At 42.2% G+C, this 21,074-nt stretch overlaps 1 protein-coding gene across 1 annotated transcript in view; it reads right to left on the minus strand.

Annotated features, from left to right (window-relative positions):
* Nucleotides 1–9,595: 9,595 nt before the first annotated feature.
* The window catches only part of Prmt9 (protein arginine methyltransferase 9), a 45,584-nt gene continuing 34,105 nt past the window's right edge, over nucleotides 9,596–21,074 (minus strand). The window contains 4 exon segments of the mRNA XM_057753337.1: nucleotides 9,596–9,811; nucleotides 10,088–10,210; nucleotides 15,617–15,770; nucleotides 20,030–20,741. Of these exon segments, the coding sequence (XP_057609320.1) occupies nucleotides 9,596–9,811; nucleotides 10,088–10,210; nucleotides 15,617–15,770; nucleotides 20,030–20,741 (1,205 nt within the window).

The raw sequence follows: 21,074 nt of genomic DNA on the forward strand, positions 1-21,074 counted from the left end.
AACAAACATTTTAATAAAACAAAAATGGCCAGCAGGTGCTGTCTGTTTCTTCCTGACTGTGGACAATATGACAAACCTCCTCACATAGCTGCCACTATGCCACAGGACTGTATCCCTCTGTAGGCTTTCACGCTATCTGCACTGAGAGCTGTGCACTTGGCTCCAGCCAGGTCTCACATCAAGGCTTGTTTCTTTGCTGCTTTTAGTGCAGCCCCTTCATGTGGAATGTCCTTCTGTATATGTGTTGCTTTTATTGGTTGTTGAATAAAGTTGTTTCAGCCAATGGCTTAGCAGAGTAAAACCAGGCAGGAAATATATACAGAGATACAGAAAGAGTAGGCAGAGCCAAGAAGACACAATGTAGTTGCCAAAGGAGAAAGGCACTAGAACCTTACTGGTAAACCACAGCCTCATGGTGATACATGTTAATAGAAATGGGTTAATTTAAGATGTAAGAGCTAGCTAGGAATATGTCTGAGCTGTTGGCCAAACAGTGTTGTAGTTAATGTTAGCAGCAAATGCCTTGTAGCTCTTTTAAGAGGCCCTGCCACCAAACACTCAAATGCTGTTTATAAGCAGTCATCAGCATGCTTCTTTGTGGTGGCATGGACCTAGAAACTAGACTGAGCTGTGGTAAAAAAAAAAAAAAAAAAATGTGGCTCTCACCAATACCCCCTCCATGAGGCAGGACTCTCAGGAAGCCAAGGAATAAGACAGATCCAGTCACCAAAACTGCAGCACTAATCCTAGCCATATCACTTAGCAGATGAAAGACTCAAGGTCAGAAAAAGACAAAGGTATACAAGACAGATGCAGACAAAAAAGATACTCTAAATGGTTTACAGTGTGTTTAAAAATATACATGGGGCCGGATCCCAGCACTTGAGAGGCAGAGGCAGGTGGATCTCTGTGAGTTCGAGGCCAGCCTGGTCTACAAGAGCTAGTTCCAGGACAGACTCTAAAACTACAGCGAAACCCTGTCTCAAAAAATCAATACACGGGGCTGGAGAGATGGCTCAGCGGTTAAGAGCATTGCCTGCTCTTCCAAAGGTCCTGAGTTCAATTCCCAGCAACCACATGGTGTGATGGAGGTGGGTCATCTTTCTATCTGTTGTTTCATTGGTTAAGTAATAAAGAAACTGCCTTGGCCCCTTTAATAGAACAGAAAATTAGGTAGGCGGAGTAGACAGACAGAATGCTGGGAGAAAAAAGCCGAGTAAGGAGTCGCCATGATTCTCCCACTCCAGACAGACGCAGGTTAAGATCTTTCCTGGTAAGCAAGCTCGTGGTACTACACAGAATATTAGAAATGGGTTAGATCAATTGTAAGAGCTAGCCAATAAGAGGCTGGAGCTAATGGGCCAGGCAGTGATTAAAAGAATACAGTTTCCGTGTAATTATTTCGGGGCATAAGCTAGCCATGTGGGCGGCTGGGTGCCGGGGACGCAGCCCCGCCGCTCATATTACAACAATGGTGGCTCACAACCATCTGTAATGAGGTCTAGTGCCCTCTTCTGGCCTGCAGGCATACACACAGACAGAATATTGTATACATAATAAATAAATAATAAAAAAAAACAAAAAACAATACACACACAGAGGCTTGGGAGAGAAAAGAAAAAGGATATAAAATGGTCTAAAAAAAGAAAAAAGAAATAGAGTAGTCGGATGTGGTGGCACACGCCTTTAATCCCAGCACTTGGGTTGCAGAGGCAGATGGAGCTCTGTGAGTTCAAGGCCAGCCTGGTCTAGAGTGAGATTCAGGACAGCCAGGGCTACACAGAGAAGCCCTTCTCAAAAAACCAAAAGTTTAAAAATAAAAGAAATAGAGTAAAAACAAAACAAAAAAAGCCACATAAAGATGGAAAATACACAAAGAGTCTGGATTGTGTATATTATTATGTTTTCTTTGAATTTTTGACTGTTAATGAGTTAACTGCTGAAAACATTTGATTCTAAGGCTACTAAGCCAAACCAACATTTATATTTTAAAAGTATCTTGACTTTAAAATTTGAGTCAAAGGATATGTTACTTTGGAAAAGAGGTTCTGCTTTTGTTTTCACAGATGAGAACCTGTGGATTCCTTCTAGGTTAGTGTGGTTTGATGGAACAAGACCCCCAGAAAGGTCTCTGAACCCTAAAAATACTTTGTCCACCAAACAACAGGAAGCAGTTTGGAGAAAACTACGCCCAAATTCCCAAATGATTGCTTATAAATGTTTTATTTTCATTTAAAGAAGGTTGTTTATAAATAATTAATGGTCACAGTTAATTTCTAAAAAAAAAAAAAGGGGGGAGATGATAGTATGGATTTTGGTTTACTGATACAAGATTAAAGTCAATTTTGTAATATGTATATTTCTACTCTTGTTTAAAGTACTATGTTTATATAGCTCATTTAAAAATGTAATATATAAATTAGAAATTATGGGTTAATAGTCATGTATACTAGTTAAACTTGTAGCCATGGTTAGGTTTTCTAAATATACAGAAATATATTTCAGTTACATAGATAATCTTCAGCACTTCAAAGACCTATGGAATATGGCATTTAAAATGTTTTAAGAACCTAGACTTTTCTTGAGAGTGAGACATGTCTGCTTCTGGCAACACAAATCACTTCAGAGAGGTTGATGGGCACTAAAGAAATTCATTATAGAATTTTCCTTCAGTGTGACAAGGTTAGCTATTTGGGCAAGAAACTGCTCTTGCCTGGACAGCTTGATGGTATGCTATATAAACTATACATGCAGGACCTACAGAAAAGTGCTGAACTTTCCAAGATGAGATGGTACTTCAGAGTTCCTGCTTCATAGATGAAACTGCCAGGCATTCTGCAGGACACACAAACTTTGCCAGTACAAGGCATAACAGATCTTCAAATTTCCTGCTTCACTGAAAAGTCAGCTGGACATTATGGGCCTATAGGCTGAAGATGTATGCCCCAATATTACAAGAGAATTTTGGGTGACTGTCCAGGTAGTGAGATGACTCTGTCACTTCTAGAGTTTTAGAAGTTGCTTACAATGCACTTCCTGTTTACTTAGGTCATATTATATCCTTCTGGGGTCTTTGGTTGAGTTGAAAACAGATAATTATAAATTTTCTTAGTTATTATAAAAGAAAAATTAGAAATAAAACTTTTGGCACACAAAACAGGATAGATAGAATAGTTTTCTCAATTTACCACGTGTAAAAGGACTAAATAGTTTAAATATAATTCTTGCTTGATCAATGTTTTTTATATGTAATTTTACTATGTTAAAGTTAAAACCTTCCTTTTTAATTAGACAGAAAAGGGAAGATTATGTGGGATGTCCTTCCTATATGTTGCTTTTATTGGTTGAGTAGAGCCAGGTATAAAATCCGAACAGAGATATAAAGAGAGAGCAAGCAGAGTAAAGAGAAGCCACGTAGCTGCCAGAGGAGAAAAATGCCAGAATATTACCAGTAAGCCACAGCCTCATGGCAATACCTAAATTAATAGAATAGGTTCATTTAAGATGTAAGAGCTAGGTAGGAATGTCTAAGCTGTTGGCCAGTGTTACAATTAATACAGTTTTGTGTGATATTTGGTTCTGGGTGGCCGGAAAAGAAAGCACAGTCTCTGTTTACAGACCCTGCTCAGAATAATTTGCAAATTAGACATTATCAGTAACTGCAAGTTTATTTCAAATTAAGACCCCAGCTGCCTCTGTGAAGGCATAAGTCACAAACAATCCCACACCAGTTAGGAATTATGATTAATAGAATGGTTATTTATTTAAAGGGGAAAACTTACAGATCACCGTCCCAGACAAAAGCCCTCTGCACAGTCAGGAAAGGAGCCTAGTCGCCGGAAGCAGAGCCGAAAGCCAGAGAGAGAGGAGAGGGAAGTGGTCGCTTTTTAAAAGGGAGAGAGACCACACACCAATGGACTGGTATCTCAGAGGCTATTGGCTGAAGGAGCGGAAGGAGCTCCCACAACACCTCTGTGTCTCTGCAACCCAAGGCACGATATGAACCATACTCTTAAGGAAATTCAGCAAGTGTCAGTCACACTAAAAACCTGGCCAGCAGAATACTTATAGACTATGCAAGTGTTTGAAACAAAAACTCCTTGGATTCAGTGACCTGAAGACCAGAATAGAGCCTGAGTCTGCGAGGGAGAGCTTGGATACAAACTACACAGCATGCTGGACACTGGATATTTACAGCCAGCTTCCTGAAGGCTTAACCAGAGCTGAGACCTCAACATCTGTAACCCAGACTTCAAAAGAGAAGCCCAGAAGCAAAAAACATTCCATTCCAAACAGAACCTTGAGGGCAGTGGAGCACTGCAGGGGGGCAACACCCATGACTGTGACCAATAACTAGGACCCTAGCAGTGAAATGCACAAGAGCATGGCAGGCTTCTGGGAATCAGGACAAAAATGCCAGACTTGAGACTGAATAGAGCCAACAGGATGGACAGAGTTCATATGGTCACGATCCAGCACTCTCCGCATTTATTCTACTCTATTTTCCTTTCTCAAAACACCCAGGCTCGACTGGCTTGTGGGTCTCTGTGTCCGCCTAAAAGCTGGGAATGAACTGTCCTGTTACCTGAGACTTTGTATTTCCGTCCTCACTCCTCCACTAGCCAACACCAGTCTCGCTCTTCCCTTTCCCCCTCACACTGAGTCCACAAGGTACCGGTGCTCTTTACTTCCTGAAATGGTGTTTAAGGAATGGTGGGTTTTTATTTGGCTATGACAGTATTTTCATAGTTGACCTACCCCTTGATATAACAAGCAGATATTGTTGCAGACACTACTGTCAGGAGTACTGGGGACCAGGCCAGGGCCAAGCAACCTAGCAGAAGAAAACGACAACCTGGCCTTGTTATACCTTTATCCCTCTTGAACACTGCAAACTTTCACTCCAAAAATAAAGATGACATAATTTTTAAAAATTCCTTTTATCAGTGTTGGTATGTCAGTGTGCTCAGTGCCGGTGATCTGAGGCGAGTGTTGGATCCCCCAGAGCCGGAGCTACACATGGTTGTGAGCCATATATTGGTGCGGGAACCAAACTCAGGGCCTCTGCAAGAGCAAAAATGTTCTTCAATATCATTATCAAACTATCTCTCCAGTATTTTGTGTGTATGGGTATTTCGCCCGCATGTAAGTCTATGCACCAATGGGCATGCCTGTTGCCCACGGAAGCCAGAAGAACACATCAGATCCTCGGGAACTGGGATTGCAGAATGCTGCGAGCTGCCATGTAGATATGAAGATTCCAACTCGGGTCCTTTGCAACATTAGCCAGTGCTCTCAACTGCTGAATCGTGCTCTGTAAGATCAGCCAGTGCTCTCAACTGCTGAATCAGTCAACAGTCTAACAACAGAGGATTAAGTTCAGAGCAAAAACACAGGAAAGAAACTAGAATACCAAGACAGTACAGCTATGTGAAAAACTATCAAACCCATTAGTAACTACAGCTAGTGAGAGCACATTAAATGAAATCCCAAGAATCAAAAAGATTTTTAAAATAAATATTACAACTACATTTAAAAAAAAGTAAGAAGACACAAACTTCTGAGTTTCAAGAGAACATTAAAGAAGGAAATCAGGATAAGATATAAAAGAAACTGAAGAAAAACCAAACAAGTAGAAATTAAAATTGCAATAATTCAAATAACAAGATCTGTGGAAAGATTCAGCAATCCAAAGGACCATGAACAGGACAACAATATCCAGGCCTAAGGACAATGAGGAATTGGATGTTCATTAACAAAGATACATTAATTTAAAAAATACGCCTGGGCTGAGCTGTGGTGGTGCACACCTTTAATTCCAGCACTTTAATCCCAGTACTCAGAGCAGACGCAGGCAAATCTCTATGAGTTTGAGGCCAGTCTGGTCTACAGGGCTAGCTCAGGACACCCAATGCTACACAAAGAAACCCTTTCTTGAAAAACCAAACATATATGTGTGTGCGTGTGTTTCTGTGTGTATGTGCATGCCTGAAACATGCAGGATTCACGAGGAACTATGAAAGGACCAAATCTATGAATTGTAGACAGGTAAGTTTCATGTCAAAGGAACAGGAAAATATTTTTCATAAAATGACAGACAGCAAGAAACTGCACCTCATCTGAGATGCTCATACAGGTACTTGTTATCTTATGGTCAAAACACTAAATATACACAAGGGAAGTCTATCTAAAGCTGCAAAAGAGAAAAGTCACATTATAAAGGCTGACTCATCAAAAAAGCAAATTCCTTAACAACATTTTAAAAGAGGAGAGTTAGGAATGAAGTATTTCAAGGTCTGAAAGATAATAACTTCCATCCCAGACTCCTATACCCAGTGTGGTGACTGAACGGAAATGGTCTCCACAGACTCATAGGGAGTGGCATCATTTGAATTAGGACATGCAGCCTTGTTGGAGTAGGTGCAGCCTTACTGGAAGGTGTGTCACGGAGGGTGGGTTTTGAGGTTTCAGAAGCTCAAGTCAGACCCAGTGGCTCACTCTCTTTCTGCAGTCTGTGGATCAGGATGCAGAACTTTCAAATCCTTCCCCAGCACCAGGTCTGCCTGCACACTGACATGTTCTGCTATGAGGATTGTCTCAGTTTCTACTGCTGCAGTGAAATACCTAAAGTCTAGTGGGGTGTGTGGCGGGGATTATCTGGCTTACACTTCAGCACTGTCGTTCATCATGGAAGGAAGTCAACCACGGCAGCATCCTTGAAGCAGGAGTTGATGCAGAGGCCATGGAGGAGAGCTGCTTGCTTACTGGTTTGTTTCCCAGGGCTTGCTTAGCCCACCTTTTTATAGAACCCAAGACCAACAGCCCAGGAATGGCACCACCCACCATGGGCTGGGCCCTCCCCCCACTGATCACAAGATGAGAAAATGCCTTACAGCTGGATCTCATGAAGGCTCCTTCCTCTCTGATGACTAGCTTGGGTCAAGCTGACAGACAAAACCAGCCAGTACAATGATAATGAACTATAGACCAGTCCCAATTAAACATGATCATGGTGTCTAACCTAAGACAGAGGTCCAAACGCTATTGCTTTAGAAGGGGTGAGGCGCACAACACAACATGGACAGACTGTGGAGCCAGTTTATCAGAAAACACTAGTAGGAATCTTTTGGCTGGAAGAAAACAAACGCACCCAAGAGGCTATGGAAACAGACACAGTACGGCTGTGCCACAACAAATGAAGAGCAGGAGAAAGCGAACATTAGAGAGACAGGATCGAGGTGCTTCTAACTGACAACTGAACAGCAATGCTCCCAAATCCACAAAGACACAGACAAGCCCCTTGCGGTCAAAATAAGGATCTACTATTTGTTGTTTCCACAAATGAGCCACCAGTATAAACTGATGGTACTACACGGTGCCATGATGAAATGGTGTTCCAAACAAATGGAACTATAAACAAGCAAAGTGCCACTGTTTTAATGCCTGACAGAGCCAGGCAGTCACAAGGTCTAAGATGTGATTGTTTCTAAGGCAACAATCTATCAAGAGGACATTACAATTCTAAACTTCTATGCACCCAGCACATGTGCACCCATTTCACAAAACAAAACTACTAGATGTAAAGTCAAAGATGAGCGGTAGGAAGATGGCCCCAGTGACTAGAGGGCTTCCACAAAGGAGCAGGAGCAGCATCCAAGCTAGACAGCTGTGGTGGTTCTCTGTCACTCAACACTGGAGGAGAGCCAGGGTCCACAAGGCAAACCGGCTTGAAAAGACTTTGCTATTGGTGCTCTCTGGCTTCAGCAAGAGAACATACCTCAATAAACGATGAACGAGGGAGAGAGACACAGTATCAACTTCAGGGTTCAGTATTCACAGGTACATGCTGTGTGTGCACACTAGCACATACATGTACTAGCACACAAGCCACATGCAAATAAAATTTTTAAATCAAACAAAAGGTCACAAATTAATCCCGACACACAGTGGGTGACTTTCTCAGCAGCAGACAGGTCATCGTGTCAGAAGGTACACACCAGAGTTAACTGACATAGCAACAGAGCCTATAGTCCATTCCAGCACTTCAGGACAGACATTCTCAGCAACCCGTAGGAACGGCTCTAAAATAGGCCATAATAGATCATATAATAGGACATAAACATAGGGAACTTGAAATAACTTTTATTTTGATCAAAATGTTAAAAAACTAAAAATCAACAGCAAGAGTAACTACAGAGCATGCAAACTTGTAGAAACTCAACAACACACCATTGCCATTGCACTGGCATTGAAGAAATCAAGAAGGAAATCAGAGAGCAGGAGAATCAAAGCCAAAGAAAAACAACAAACTAAAACCTACAGGATACAACAAAAGCATTTCTAAGGGGAAAGTCGTAGCTAAACGTGCCCACATTTAAAAAAAAAAATCAGAGAATCTCAAAGAAAAATGAACCTTAGAGTCTTGGGAGAGTAAGAACAAGCCAAACCCAGACAGCAGTGGATGGAAAGAAATTAAAGTGAGGGCAGAAATTAGTGAAAAGACTCATGAAGCTGAGTTGGTTCCTTGAGTAGATGAATAAGGGATGGCAATGGAGCTTACTAAAAATGTTTGACTAGCATGCCCAAAGCACCGAGTTTGGTCCCCAGCAGTACACAAACCAGAGGTGCTGGCATGTGCCTGTAATCTCAGCATTTAGAAAGTAGATATAGGAAATTCAGAAATTAAAAGTTATCCTCAAATACATTGCTAATTTGAGACCAGTCGGGGATACATAAGACCCTGACCAAAAAAAAAGGAAAGAAAAAAAAAAGAAAAAAAGGGAGGAGAAAGGATCAAAGAAAGAAAACGGAGAGGAGAAAAGAGAGAAGAGACTGGGACAAGGGAGGAGAAGATCAAAAATTCCTTACTGCCGGGGCGGTGGTGGCGCACACCTTTAATCCCAGCACTAGGGAGGCAGAGGCAGGTGGATCTCTGGGAGTTCGAGGCCAGCCTGGTCTACAGCCTGGTCTACAAGAGCTAGTTCCAGGACAGGCTCCAAAGCTACAAAGAAACCCTGTCTTGAAAAAAAACAAAACCAAAAAATAAAGACAGAAAGAAAGAATTCCTTAGCAAAATCAAAAGTAGAGAAAGCACTTCAAGATACAGACATGGGCAAGGACTTTCTGAAGGCTTTCGGATCACTCAGGAAACAGTGACAATTAAAAATGGGATTCTGTGAATTACAAAGCTTTGCAAGAGGACATTCAAATCAAAATTTAGAAAAATTCTGCTGAGCCATCTCTCCAGCCCCTGAGTTAGCATTTTTAAGCCTTTGTTTGTGCCTCCTTAAGACACCTCCTAGAACCTTCACTCTCTAACTCGCTACATAACAGAAGCAAGCTCTGGCTCACACCACCTTTCAGTCTTCACTAGAAGCCAAGGCCTCAAAACCTTAAAAATCTGTTTAACTGACATGACAATAAGGCAGACACCTTTTAAATCCCTACCAAGCCCAACAAAATGAAACAAAGGACACATCCTTTTCTAGAGAGCAAAAACAAGGCTGCACGTTAAGACCGTTACCATGTGCTTTATTAATGCTTTACTTTGACCACGACAAGGAAATTTACACTCCTCCCATGATTACAGTCTCTCTCACTGCTTCACTGTGATGCTGACATTGCTCTTGTGATGCTGCACACTGAGCACAAGCTCCTCTCCCACCTGCACCTGGATGGGGGTGTCCAGAACCACGGCAGCTTGCTTACAGTGGGAGGCTTCACCTGAGGTGTCTAGCCTGACCTCATCATCAAGGCACAGATGAAACCAAAATGGGACAGCGGTCACTCATCCAGATCTACAAATGTGGAACTATAGAAATCGAATTTTGAACATTTCATCAAGGCAAATCATCAAGTCTTTCTCTTTTTAATCAATTTGAATATAAGACCTAAAAACATATTGAACCACCCATTCAAATTTAATAATAACTAGTCCTAGACACTAATATTTATTCAATCTATTTTTGCATGTTGTCTAGAAAAGATTTAACTCTTCAAAGAAAATGATAAACCGTGTGAGTATAGTATCCCTCATGAAGGCGAACCATTCTGACTGACAAGAGTGACCGCTGGCCGTTGTCCTTACCTTTACTTCTCTACTGGAAGTGTTCAGATATGGCGTCATCAGATCTACTCTTAAGAGTTCCACTGGCTGCCTTAAAGGGACACATGGCAATGAAGATAAATCCAAAAGCACATGGATAGGCACCTGAAAGAGAGAGAACACTCTGACTTATCATTTGTGCAGTCAGGTTCACTCTGTGCTTGATTTACAATGAGCTCCTCATGACCGAATGTTTACTGCCTTGTTTATATTCTACATCACCCTAAGGCATGAATCCTCACAATCAGTTTTTCAGGATGAATGAACAAGCTAAGGTTTAGGCAGGTTCAACACTTCCCTATGGTTTGTTACCTACAGGTCTTTCTCTTGGATGAAACCACACTAAACTTTGAAGTGGCCAAACAATCCCAGAAACATTCGTTCCTAGAATATGTGAATAAATAATCTAACAGTAAGTACTAATGTGTTTGATCAGAGGCAGCAAATTTAGCCAGCCATGGTGGGTGGCACATCCCCTTAATCCCAGTGCTTTGGTATCTTTATGAGAAGCCAGCCTGGTCTACATAGTGAGTTCAGACCAGCCAAGGCTATACAGTGAGATCTTGCCTCAAACAAGCAAACAGCAATAAAGGGGCACAAATTCATCCAAACAGATTCATCCTGAAAAACAAGCTCCTTTATACAAGGCAATGGTTCTCAAAACCTCGGCTGCAAATTCAAGTTACTGGGGGTATTTTAAAAGGTCTACCGCCCAGGGCACACTCTTGCCAATGTGGGGGTGCTTTAAAAGGTCTGCCCACTCAGGGCACAACCCTGCCAATCTGTAGTCAGGCTCAGGATTCTGAAGCTCTCAGAGTCCCCACAAACCACAGTCTTGCTTGCACTGCATCTCTGTCCCTCATACTTTCGAGACGGTGTTACTAGAAGATGCTTTCCTGCCTATGGAAGGCTGAGACTGGCCACAGATTATCAACCTCTTCTGGGCATTCAACCATCCAACCTTTATAAACGCTCAGCGGCTCCACACCACTTCCGGTCTTCTTCCTTCTGCCTTTTACTCCTGTCTATCCAGTGCCTATGACCCCTACATTCCCACTTTTCACTGCCTGAGACTGAAATCCTCTTGGCTCTCCTCACGCCTTACTGTCTGCCCCACTTCTGCTTCTCTCCTGCCACCATCAATAACCTTTCTAGATGTCTAAATTCAGCCCTCAACCCTTTTTCTGCACACCCCTAATGTTCCATCTAGTCTTGTGGTTTTCAATACCATATATAGGATATCGACTGTGTAATTTGCATACTAAGCCTAGAGTTTCTTTGATTCCTTTTTGATTCCTTATTTCTGATACCTCCTACACACAAATACAGCTGATCACTCCGATGTTTCCCATATCAATAACTGCTAACTATCTTTCCTGGTCCTCTCTCATACACCATACGCAATCTGTAAAACTCCAACTTTTAAAATACATGCAGAAGCACACACGGCTTCAGCTGCAGTTTAAGCCAGTACCACCCACTGCATCGCTACCATGTTTGTGCCTTTGGCTGGCTTCAAAGTGATCTTTACAAAGTAAGTTGGCACATCGTGCTACTGTTCAACTCTGGTGCTGCCTAAGGATCCTTATTTGCCCCAAGGGATATGACCCACACCATATCAGAGATTTTCTTAGTGGACAGTTAGTTATTCAGGGTTTGAAGTCATTTAATTTCATTTCTGGAATCAGAAATTGCATCCTAGCTCCTGAGGGAGCAGGGTATCTGACTGTGTGATGTGGATGCTGGAGCTGGGGATGCTATCCTCTCTTTCTGCCATGGAACAGCTGTTTGAATGACTCGGAACTCTGCATAGGCCCTGACCCTGAAGGAAAGAAGAACAGGCCTCAGGCTGGAACTTCTGTGACCAACAGCTCCAAAACTATCTGGTGAAGAGTCTTCTTCCCTTAATCTCACACTCAAAGGCAGAGACTATGGGCATACTGCTTTTCCAAGGATCTGACAACACTGACTGGTGTCCCCATTGTAAGGTTCCACCATTTTTTTTGTTCTTGTTGACCTGAGTCAATCTACCAGCCTCCTTCATAGTCAGAGGCAACAGACGTTGAGAGGTTTCCTATCCACAGCACCACTCTGTGGCTTGTATTGCCTTCTCTGTCAAGCTCACACAGTTTAAGTGGTCTTCTCATTGGCTGTAGCAGAATAGCATTTTGCATGGATATGGATTCTTTCTTGGGATCTTCCTGCCTGGCTGTCTATGTTAGTGACTAGAGTTAACTAGATGTCACCAGGCCCATCATCTCTAGGTTGGCTGCCAACCTGCTGAATTGTTGGTCATGGTTCCACCTGAAGGATATGAGAACCCCTTAAGGTTGAGCTTGCTGGCCATACTCTTAATCTCTCAGTCATAGAGAGGTCCCATCATACGCCTTTGATTTATATTGAGATTCCTGTTTTGCATAGAGTTGGCAGCAATGTGCATGGTGACAGAAGATTCTTGAGTTTTCTACTTCAAACCTCCTATGAAGGAAACATTCCTGACCCCACCTAATGTGGCATAATGGACAAATTAGGGTTTTAAGGCCTATCATTTATGGAAGCATGAATCATTCTACCTGGAGAGAGTGTATCATAGGGTAGGATTTCAAGTTTCCTGTATACTTGACTGGGTATCTTCTTCAATTGCTATATGCCATAGATAATAAAAAAGAAACTAACAGAAAATTCCACAAGCTAGGACTATTTACTGTCAGGATACACTGAAGTTCTGGAAGACATACTACGACACTCTGAGAAAACTGCAACAGGGAAGTATGTGTGGAAGCCGTTTATAAATGAAATACTACAAAGCTTGTAATAGTGCATCCCGTTTATAAAAAAGAGCTGCTATTGGTGGAATAGTATAGCATCATATTACCACTATATACCAATGTTGAAAGCTTCTGTACACACGTTCGCTTTGCTTCCCAAGTAGCACATGCCTTCGACAGTCTCATTTGCTATCTAACATGCCAATCATAGTTTTGCAAATAACCACTATTATTATTTATGAGACGAATTTAACCAGTTCCAAGAAACAAACTTCCAGAATCAGCAAAGCAACATTAATACTCACTTTCCCCCAAGAAAATGGAAAACTCATTCTAAAGACAAGATACAAGCCTGACAGAATGAACTATGCCCCTAGAGAAGCAAAAACGTGAGAATAGTTGCAAGCCTGGAAAACATTTCTGTAGGAACTAAGTGACTGAAAAGTCAGTAAAAACTCAAGAAAGGCAAAGGAGAATTGTTTTCCTAGTGCGACATCAAACGTGTCACTGGATTACTAGAAGCTGTTCTGTCACGGTTACTGAGAGTGTAGTCCCAGACAACACATGGAATCCTGAAAAATCAGAATGACTGCTTTTATTCTGAAAATAGTGGTACACAACTCAATTATTTTTTTAGTTGCTTGGACATCTTACCATCTTAAGACAATTTAAACATGGTTGTCTGCAAATTCTTTCTTTGAAAGAGCAGACTGTTTACACTTTGCTGCTGATCTGTGTGCTTTACCAACTGCAGTTATTAAACAACTAGTCTAGACATTTACGGTCTACATGAATATAACCAAACATGAGAAAATGGAAACTACAAATTTTGAGAACTGCTTTTTTTTTTCTTCCATAGGAGGCTTTTAAAATAGAAAGAAGCAAGTGGTCACTTTAGCAATTGAGAATGTTAAATCTACAAAAGACCCTTCAGACAAGCTGTTCTTAAAAACACAAACTATTGCTGGGTGTGGTGGTGCACACTTTTAATCCCAGCACTCAGGAAGGAGAGAAAGAGGCAGGTGCAGGTCTGCATAGTGAGTGCCAGGACAGCCAGGTCTATGTAGAAAGACCATGACTCAAAAAAACCAAAAGAAAAAACAAAACAAAACCAACCAACCAATAAACAAATGAAAAACAAAAACAGAACAAAAAAAAAACAAAACCCAAAAACCACAAACCTCCCACCTTATGTTTAATAGAAGGTAACAGAGGTAGAATTTTCTTCCACGATGGACTGTGTTCCCTCAAACTCCGAGCCAAAATAAACCTTATTTTAAGGTGCTTTCGTCAGGTGCTTTGGTGTAGCAATGAATAGTTAATATGTACACATAATTTGGGAATGGTGACATATATCTATAATTCCAGCCCTTGGAAAACAGAAACAGGAAGAGCAGGAGTTCAAGCTGGCCTCAAACTTACAAAGATCTGCCTGCCTCTGCCTCCCAGCGCGGGGATTAAAGGTGTGCGCCACCACCACCCGGCCAAGGTTATCCTTGGTCACACATTGAAGCACATGGGGCTATATATATTAGACCCCATATAAATAAATAAACAAATAAACAAACAAACAAATAAATAAAATAGCACATGTAGAAGATGCTCAGTAAACATGCTGAATAGTTTTTAATGTATTATAGTCCTTTAACAACCTCTGATTTTGTTTCATTGATTCAGTTATCTAGTAGTCAATCATAGTAAGAATGGAGATAATACCTACGGCAATGGGTAAACAGTCTATAAAATATAAAACTGCCCATGACAGGCCAGTGGTGACATTACTTCAATCACAGCACTCAGGAGGCAGAAGCAGGCTTATCTCTGTGACTTTGAGGCCAGTCTAGTCTATGGAGTGAGTTCTAGGACAGCCAGGGCTACCCAAAGAAACCCTGCCAGAAAGATAGATATAGACAGACAGACCGACAGATAGATAGACAGACAGATAGATTAAGAAATATATAAATCTTCCAACAAGGGTTATAGATTCTCTTTAGATAGTTAAGGGCCAACTGTAGGGTTCACATAGACATGTAAACAGTCGGTGGGATTTAACCAAGGCAGGATTACACAAGAACAGGAATGGGGTGTACTATCTAAATTACATGAAAATACACAGAGCACAAAACATAAGCTGTTCAGGAAAGAGTAGCCACAGCTGGGAGCACAGTGAAAAGGCAGCAGGCCCAGTGTGCTGTGACTGATAGAATTGAACAGTCAGAGCAAGTGGGGATAAAACAGGAAGATGGGGTAGAGAGAACACAGCAGTTGGGAGCACACACTGCTCTGGCAGATGCCCTGCGCTCAGCTCTCAGCACCCAGCACCCACATGGTGGCTCTAGTTCCCAGAGATCTCATCTCCTCTTCTAGACTCCATGAGCAATGCACACACAAGACTCACCTGCATACAAACACTTATACATTAAAGTAAGTAAATAATTCTTTTTTTATCATAATAGAAAGATAGATGATAGCATTTTGGGACCATGCACAGAAACAGCGTAAGTATTAACCATCTCTATCTTGTGATAGGTGATTCAGAGGACAATCTGTAAACTTTAGTCAGTATTCATGACAAAAATCCTTGCTTATTCTGACTCTCAGGTTGGATTTCATTGGTGACATGTTCCTTTACTCTAGGGAACTGCCTGTCTTTCTTATCCACTGACTAAGTAAAAATTCAAAGGAGAGACAACGATAATAGGAGGCAGTAGGGTCTTGGCTGAACGGTTCTCTACAAGCTTACCTGGAACTGGTTAATAAAAGGTGCTATGTTTAACCCAAGAGTGTGTTCTGTTCCTTGAACAGCACTCTCTTCTACCAGTGTCTGCGACTCCACAAGCATCCCGAGCATCAAGACGTACTGGGGGAAGATCTTGCCTCCAGACTGCAATAAACATCTGAAGAAGGGTAGATAATTATAAGGCCTTTTAATTCCGTACATTTTATAGATAACAAGTAAGAGCCACAAATTAGTGGACTGTAGATGATATATAGTCTAGCGGACTTTGTCATTATTTTTTTTTTTTGGTTTTTCGAGACAGGGTTTCTCTGTGGTTTTGGAGCCTGTCCTGGAACTAGCCCTTGTAGACCAGGCTGGTCTCGAACTCACAGAGATCCGCCTGCCTCTGCCTCCCGAGTGCTGGGATTAAAGGCGTGCGCCACCACCGCCCAGCTGACTTTGTCATTATTGACTAGTCATTTAAAATTTAAACCATTAGAAATAACTGTTCAAGTCAAATTTGGACAGACTAAGGCAAGTCCTTAGTTACAGGCCATAATCATTAATGGGGAACCATCCTATGTGGAAATCAAAGTGCTCCCAAGCCAGCACTTTTAGCCAGGCAGTGGTGGGGCACACCTTTAATCCCAGCATTCGGGAGGCAGAGGCAGGCAGAACTCTTGAGTTTGAGACCAGCCTGGTCTACAGAGTGAGTTCCAGGACAGCCAGGAATACACAGGGAAACCCTGTCTCAAAAACAAGTATATAAACAAACAAACGAAATGAATGAATAAATAAATGAATGAATGAATTCCAGTGCTTTTTGGTCACTCATACAATATAATATAAGGAAAGTTTTATGTATGACTTTATGACTAGGTATAGGAAACATGAGTAAATTTCACGTGTAGACTCGTTTCCTCCACAAGCTATCATTACGTGTAAGCAGCGGCAACACTGATGGTCCCAAGCATTTCAGGCAAGGTGAAAGTCTGACTGGAAAAAGGACAGTCTCACAATACAACACTACACATAGCTCAGTACATGAGGGCAGAGTACACAGCAAGCTCTCTGAACTATTCTGTTACGTCTCTGAAGTGGACACTCTATAGGACTAAACCCTCCAAATGCAAACATAAATGTAAACTGAAATATTCTAGAAAGGAAAGCCAAGATAAAGGTTAACAAAGCCTTGCTCATGCAACTGCGCTTAATGCAAACACCACTCTCGTTCACCTTCGTTCTCCCTGTAGCCCCACAAAAATGGCATTATCAATACTGCGTATGGTTATTAAAAAGTAGATTCTGAAGTAGGCTGGACCTGGACAGAGAACTAGGAGCAAACAGTAAGTGACGGGTGGGAAGCTGGCACCCCCATGTGTGAGGTACCGGGTGCTCCTGTAGCAAGGATCTGGAAGCTGTGGTAAGGCAGCTTCAGGTCCTGTGAGTTAAGGGCACTTAAACTACTGTGGAGTCTTATTTCTCAGACCTGAGCCATAAGGAGGAAGCAGAAACAGAATACAAGGTAGGTCTTTTTTTTTTTTTTTTTTTTGGTTTTTCGAGACAGGGTTTCTCTGTAGCTTTGGTGCCTGTCCTGGAACTAGCTCTTGTAGACCAGGCTGGCCTCGAACTCCCAGAGATCCGCCTGCCTCTGCCTCCCGAGTGCTGGGATTAAAGGTGTGCGCCACCACCGCCCGGCTTTACAAGGTAGGTCTTAAGACAGCGAGACTGTTCCTCATCTGTCGCATTTTCAATTATCTAACCTAGTTTTTACTGAGTCCTCTGAGATGGCTTCTACTTGAACTTCCAGAGCAAGGATTGCAAAGAGGTGGGGACTGATCACCTCAAGTATCTGTCACCGTAAATTTTATACTCAAGTTAAAGATGTAAAGACCTACTTTAAAAATTACAGCCTAGCCATCTGGCCAGTTTGTACATATCTAAAAAGACAATGTGCGTAAGTGTTTCCATTTTTGCTATATAGTTCCCTAAATAGATCATTAAGACTTGGGAGCTGGGGAGACAATTCAGTGGATAAGGCACCTGCACTCCAAATGTGAGGACCAGAGCTAGATCCATAGCACCCAGGTAAAGCGGTAGCATGTCTGTAATCCTAGCACTGCGGGGGTAGAGATGGATCCTCAGTGCAAGTTCAAGACCTAACCTACCAAAGAAGCAAGCCCTGTGTTTAGTGACCCTACCTTAACAAAGGGAGGAGGAGCAAAAGAGGACATTCAACAATGACACACAGGAGAGCAGGAAGGAGTGGAGCACTAATGTACACAGGACTTGCTCTAAGCTCAGGTGAGCATGTGCTTACAGCGAGTAAAGGGATTAGCTTAGTCCAAGGTCATGACTTACCTGTCTGATGCCCTTACATCTGGTGTCTGTGATTTGCTGACCCTATGCTCTCCTACACTGTTCCTAACTACTTGTTGGGTGTGAGGGAAAGTCAATCTCAATTAGTGACATCTCAAATTAGTGACTTAAAGCTCTCAACAAAACCATTCCTATTAGCTTGTGAGCTGTTGTGAGATTAGCCTTTTTACTTGCTAATTTTCTGCCCATTTACTTTAAGATTCCAAACCTTGAAACTCAAGAAAAGTTCTAAGAATGATAACAGTGCATACTAACTTGTTATTTACCCATTACTAAATGAATCACTTAGCAGGCACTGACATTCTATTAGGTTTCTCTTTGTAGTACTGGGGATACCAGAGCAAGCCTATCAACACTGAATCATACCTTCAACCCATAAACTTGACTTTTACCTTAACAAGTGCTTTTCCTTATTTATTAAAACTTCTCACACCAAACCGGAAAGCGAGTTTTTCCAAAAAAGAGACAATTAATTCAGCTGAGCATCTTAGATTGCTAGTCCACGCTAAAGTTCTCTAGGGTTCAGTCCCACGGGACTGCCTCACTTCAGATGCCAATCCTAACCCCAGGTGTCCAGTGCACTCTCACTGATAGACATGTGGAGTTCACACAACTCCCTCTTTAAGGGAAGTGTCTGATAACTTGCTAACATGGCTCAGAGAACTAAGAAAAACATAATACCTCTATGCACTGGTATGCTACAAAGGATAAAACTCAGAAATAGGAAGCTGGAGCGATAGCTCAGCTGTTAGGAGCATTTGTTGCTCTTGCAGAGGACCCAAATTCGGTTCCCAGAACCCATACGGTGGTTCACAACCATCTGTAACTCTAGCTCCGAGGGTCCAACATTCTCTTCTGATCTCTCCAGGCACCAGGCACACATGTGGTATATATACATACATGTAGGCAAAATACACTTAAAATAAATACATCTAAAAACATTTCAAAGACAAACTCATTCAAGAATGGCCCAACAGGAGACACACACAGGGCAATGGTGACTTTCTCTAACACTCCATTTGATCTTTATCTTGTCTTTGTTGTTGATGCTTTTGTTTGTTTTTTGTTATAAAACTCCTAAAACACAGGCATCTTTTCAGAGTCAACGAAATAATAAGAACTCTTGTGTATACCAAGGCCATGCCAGGTACTAGGGACTCCAGGAGTCTTGGGTTTGTCCTCCAGAAAGAATTAGGAATGACTAGAGTAACTTGCTGTCTTACTTCCCTGCCAGGTTAAATTATCGCTAATACCCAGTGATGCCCCACAAAATCCCGAAGAGACAGCACTGAGACCTGTGCAGCTCAGCACGTGAAGGTTCCTGGCCAGCAAGTCGGGGGAAGACCATGGAGACTCTGCACCCTCTGCAGCTCTCCTGCTGGCTCCGCATACATAATAAGTAGGTTCACCTAAGCCACACATTTCCCTAAATCCTGTGAGCTGCGATAGCAAATTCAGCCAAATCTCAAGAGGGTTTTATAAACTGAGGGACTTTAATTTGTGCCTGGTGGTGTAGAAGCACAGGTGACAACCTACCATGTGCATCAGTGCATCTGACTTTTGAAGCTGTGGCTGCCCTGTAGGTTCTGCCTACCTCCAGATGGGACCAGAACTGAATTGAATTAAAGAAACCCAACTGGTGTCTGCTGGGGAACAAACTGCTCAGAGTGTGGGCTCTCTGCCTAGCTATCACCATGAGAGCTGAGCAAAAGGTGGGTTAGAGGAAGAAATAGCTCTTTATGGGAGAGGGACACTCTTGAAGCCCACTATTCTCCCACATTTTGATGTGATTACCTCCTCTGGAAAGCCTGTAAACTTACTATTCAGAGCTGAAGATTCAGTTAGTCACTGGTGACTAACTCCATTTCAGGTGAGGAAAATCTAACCAGGCAACTAGCCTCTACCCCAGACCTGTCAGAGGCCCTCAGCAGAACAAACTCCAATGTCAGGAATGGTTAAACATTAAAACATTATCTCACCCCATCACATATAAAACTCAAAAAAGAAAGTGAATTTTGAGCCCAACCCCCCCATTCAATTTTATGGTTTTTGTTTTACCTGGATATTGCAGCTTTTTCCATTATTTCCTGCTGAAGGAGCCCAGACTGCTCAATGACATCTAATATAATTATGCTCCACAATTTATCTGATTTGGGTCTTTGTAACACAGCAGCTTCATCTTCTATATGTCTCAGCCAAAACTCCAGTGTTTCCTTAGGGAAGTGATTGGCTTCAGATATGAGGTGCAAAGGAACACAATGCTGGTCTTTCTCCACAGAACTGTAGGGCTTAACCTCACCAAGTGTTCCAGCAATTATAGGCAAAAGAGAGAAGCCTTTGGACACATCCAACACATAGAGAGGGTCAGAGGTGCTCGGTGCAGTAGCACTTTGTCCACTTCCAGAGTTCATCTCAGAGTCCTGACACTGAGGATCCATGGGCTGGCACAGTTTCTCTGGAGCCAGCGAAGACAACACCTTCCTCATGGCCATCCTAAATCCTTCATGATATGGAATGTTAGTGAGCAAAGCAATCTCTGTAGGTTCTAACACACAGCTATGCTCCAGAGCATCTGCTCTACTGGTCTGAAGGTTAGCCAGAGCACTACAGAGCTCAGCCTCATTCCCTAGAGACAGCAAGTCTTCACTCTTGGTAAAATGCTTTATAACTTCCATTTTATGTTCCAAATGCACGATACTCTGAATTCTTAGGTAACAATCTTGACAAGATGCTTCCATTGCCACATGGTCCCCAGGGTTTATCCAGTAGTCTTCATTAGTAAGAAAGAAAGGAAAAAAAAAATGTAACTGATTGTCACAGTTACTTCGATTGCTATAATAAACACCATGACCAAAATCAAGCTGGGGAGGAAAGAGTTTATCTGGCTTATATTTCCACATTATAGCCCATCATTAAAGGAAGTCAGAAGCAGGAGCTGACGCAGAGGCCATGGAGGGGTGCTGCTTACTGGCTTGCTCCGATGGCTTGCTCAGCTTCCTTTCTTATAGAACCCTGAACCTCCAGTCCAGAAAACAGGCATTCTTTTCCCTACAGGTAGTTCCACCCACAAAAGAATGGGCCCACCCTCCCCCATCAATTACTA

The sequence above is a fragment of the Chionomys nivalis genome, chromosome 21 (assembly GCF_950005125.1).
Source record: "Chionomys nivalis chromosome 21, mChiNiv1.1, whole genome shotgun sequence".
NCBI lineage: Eukaryota > Metazoa > Chordata > Mammalia > Rodentia > Cricetidae > Chionomys > Chionomys nivalis.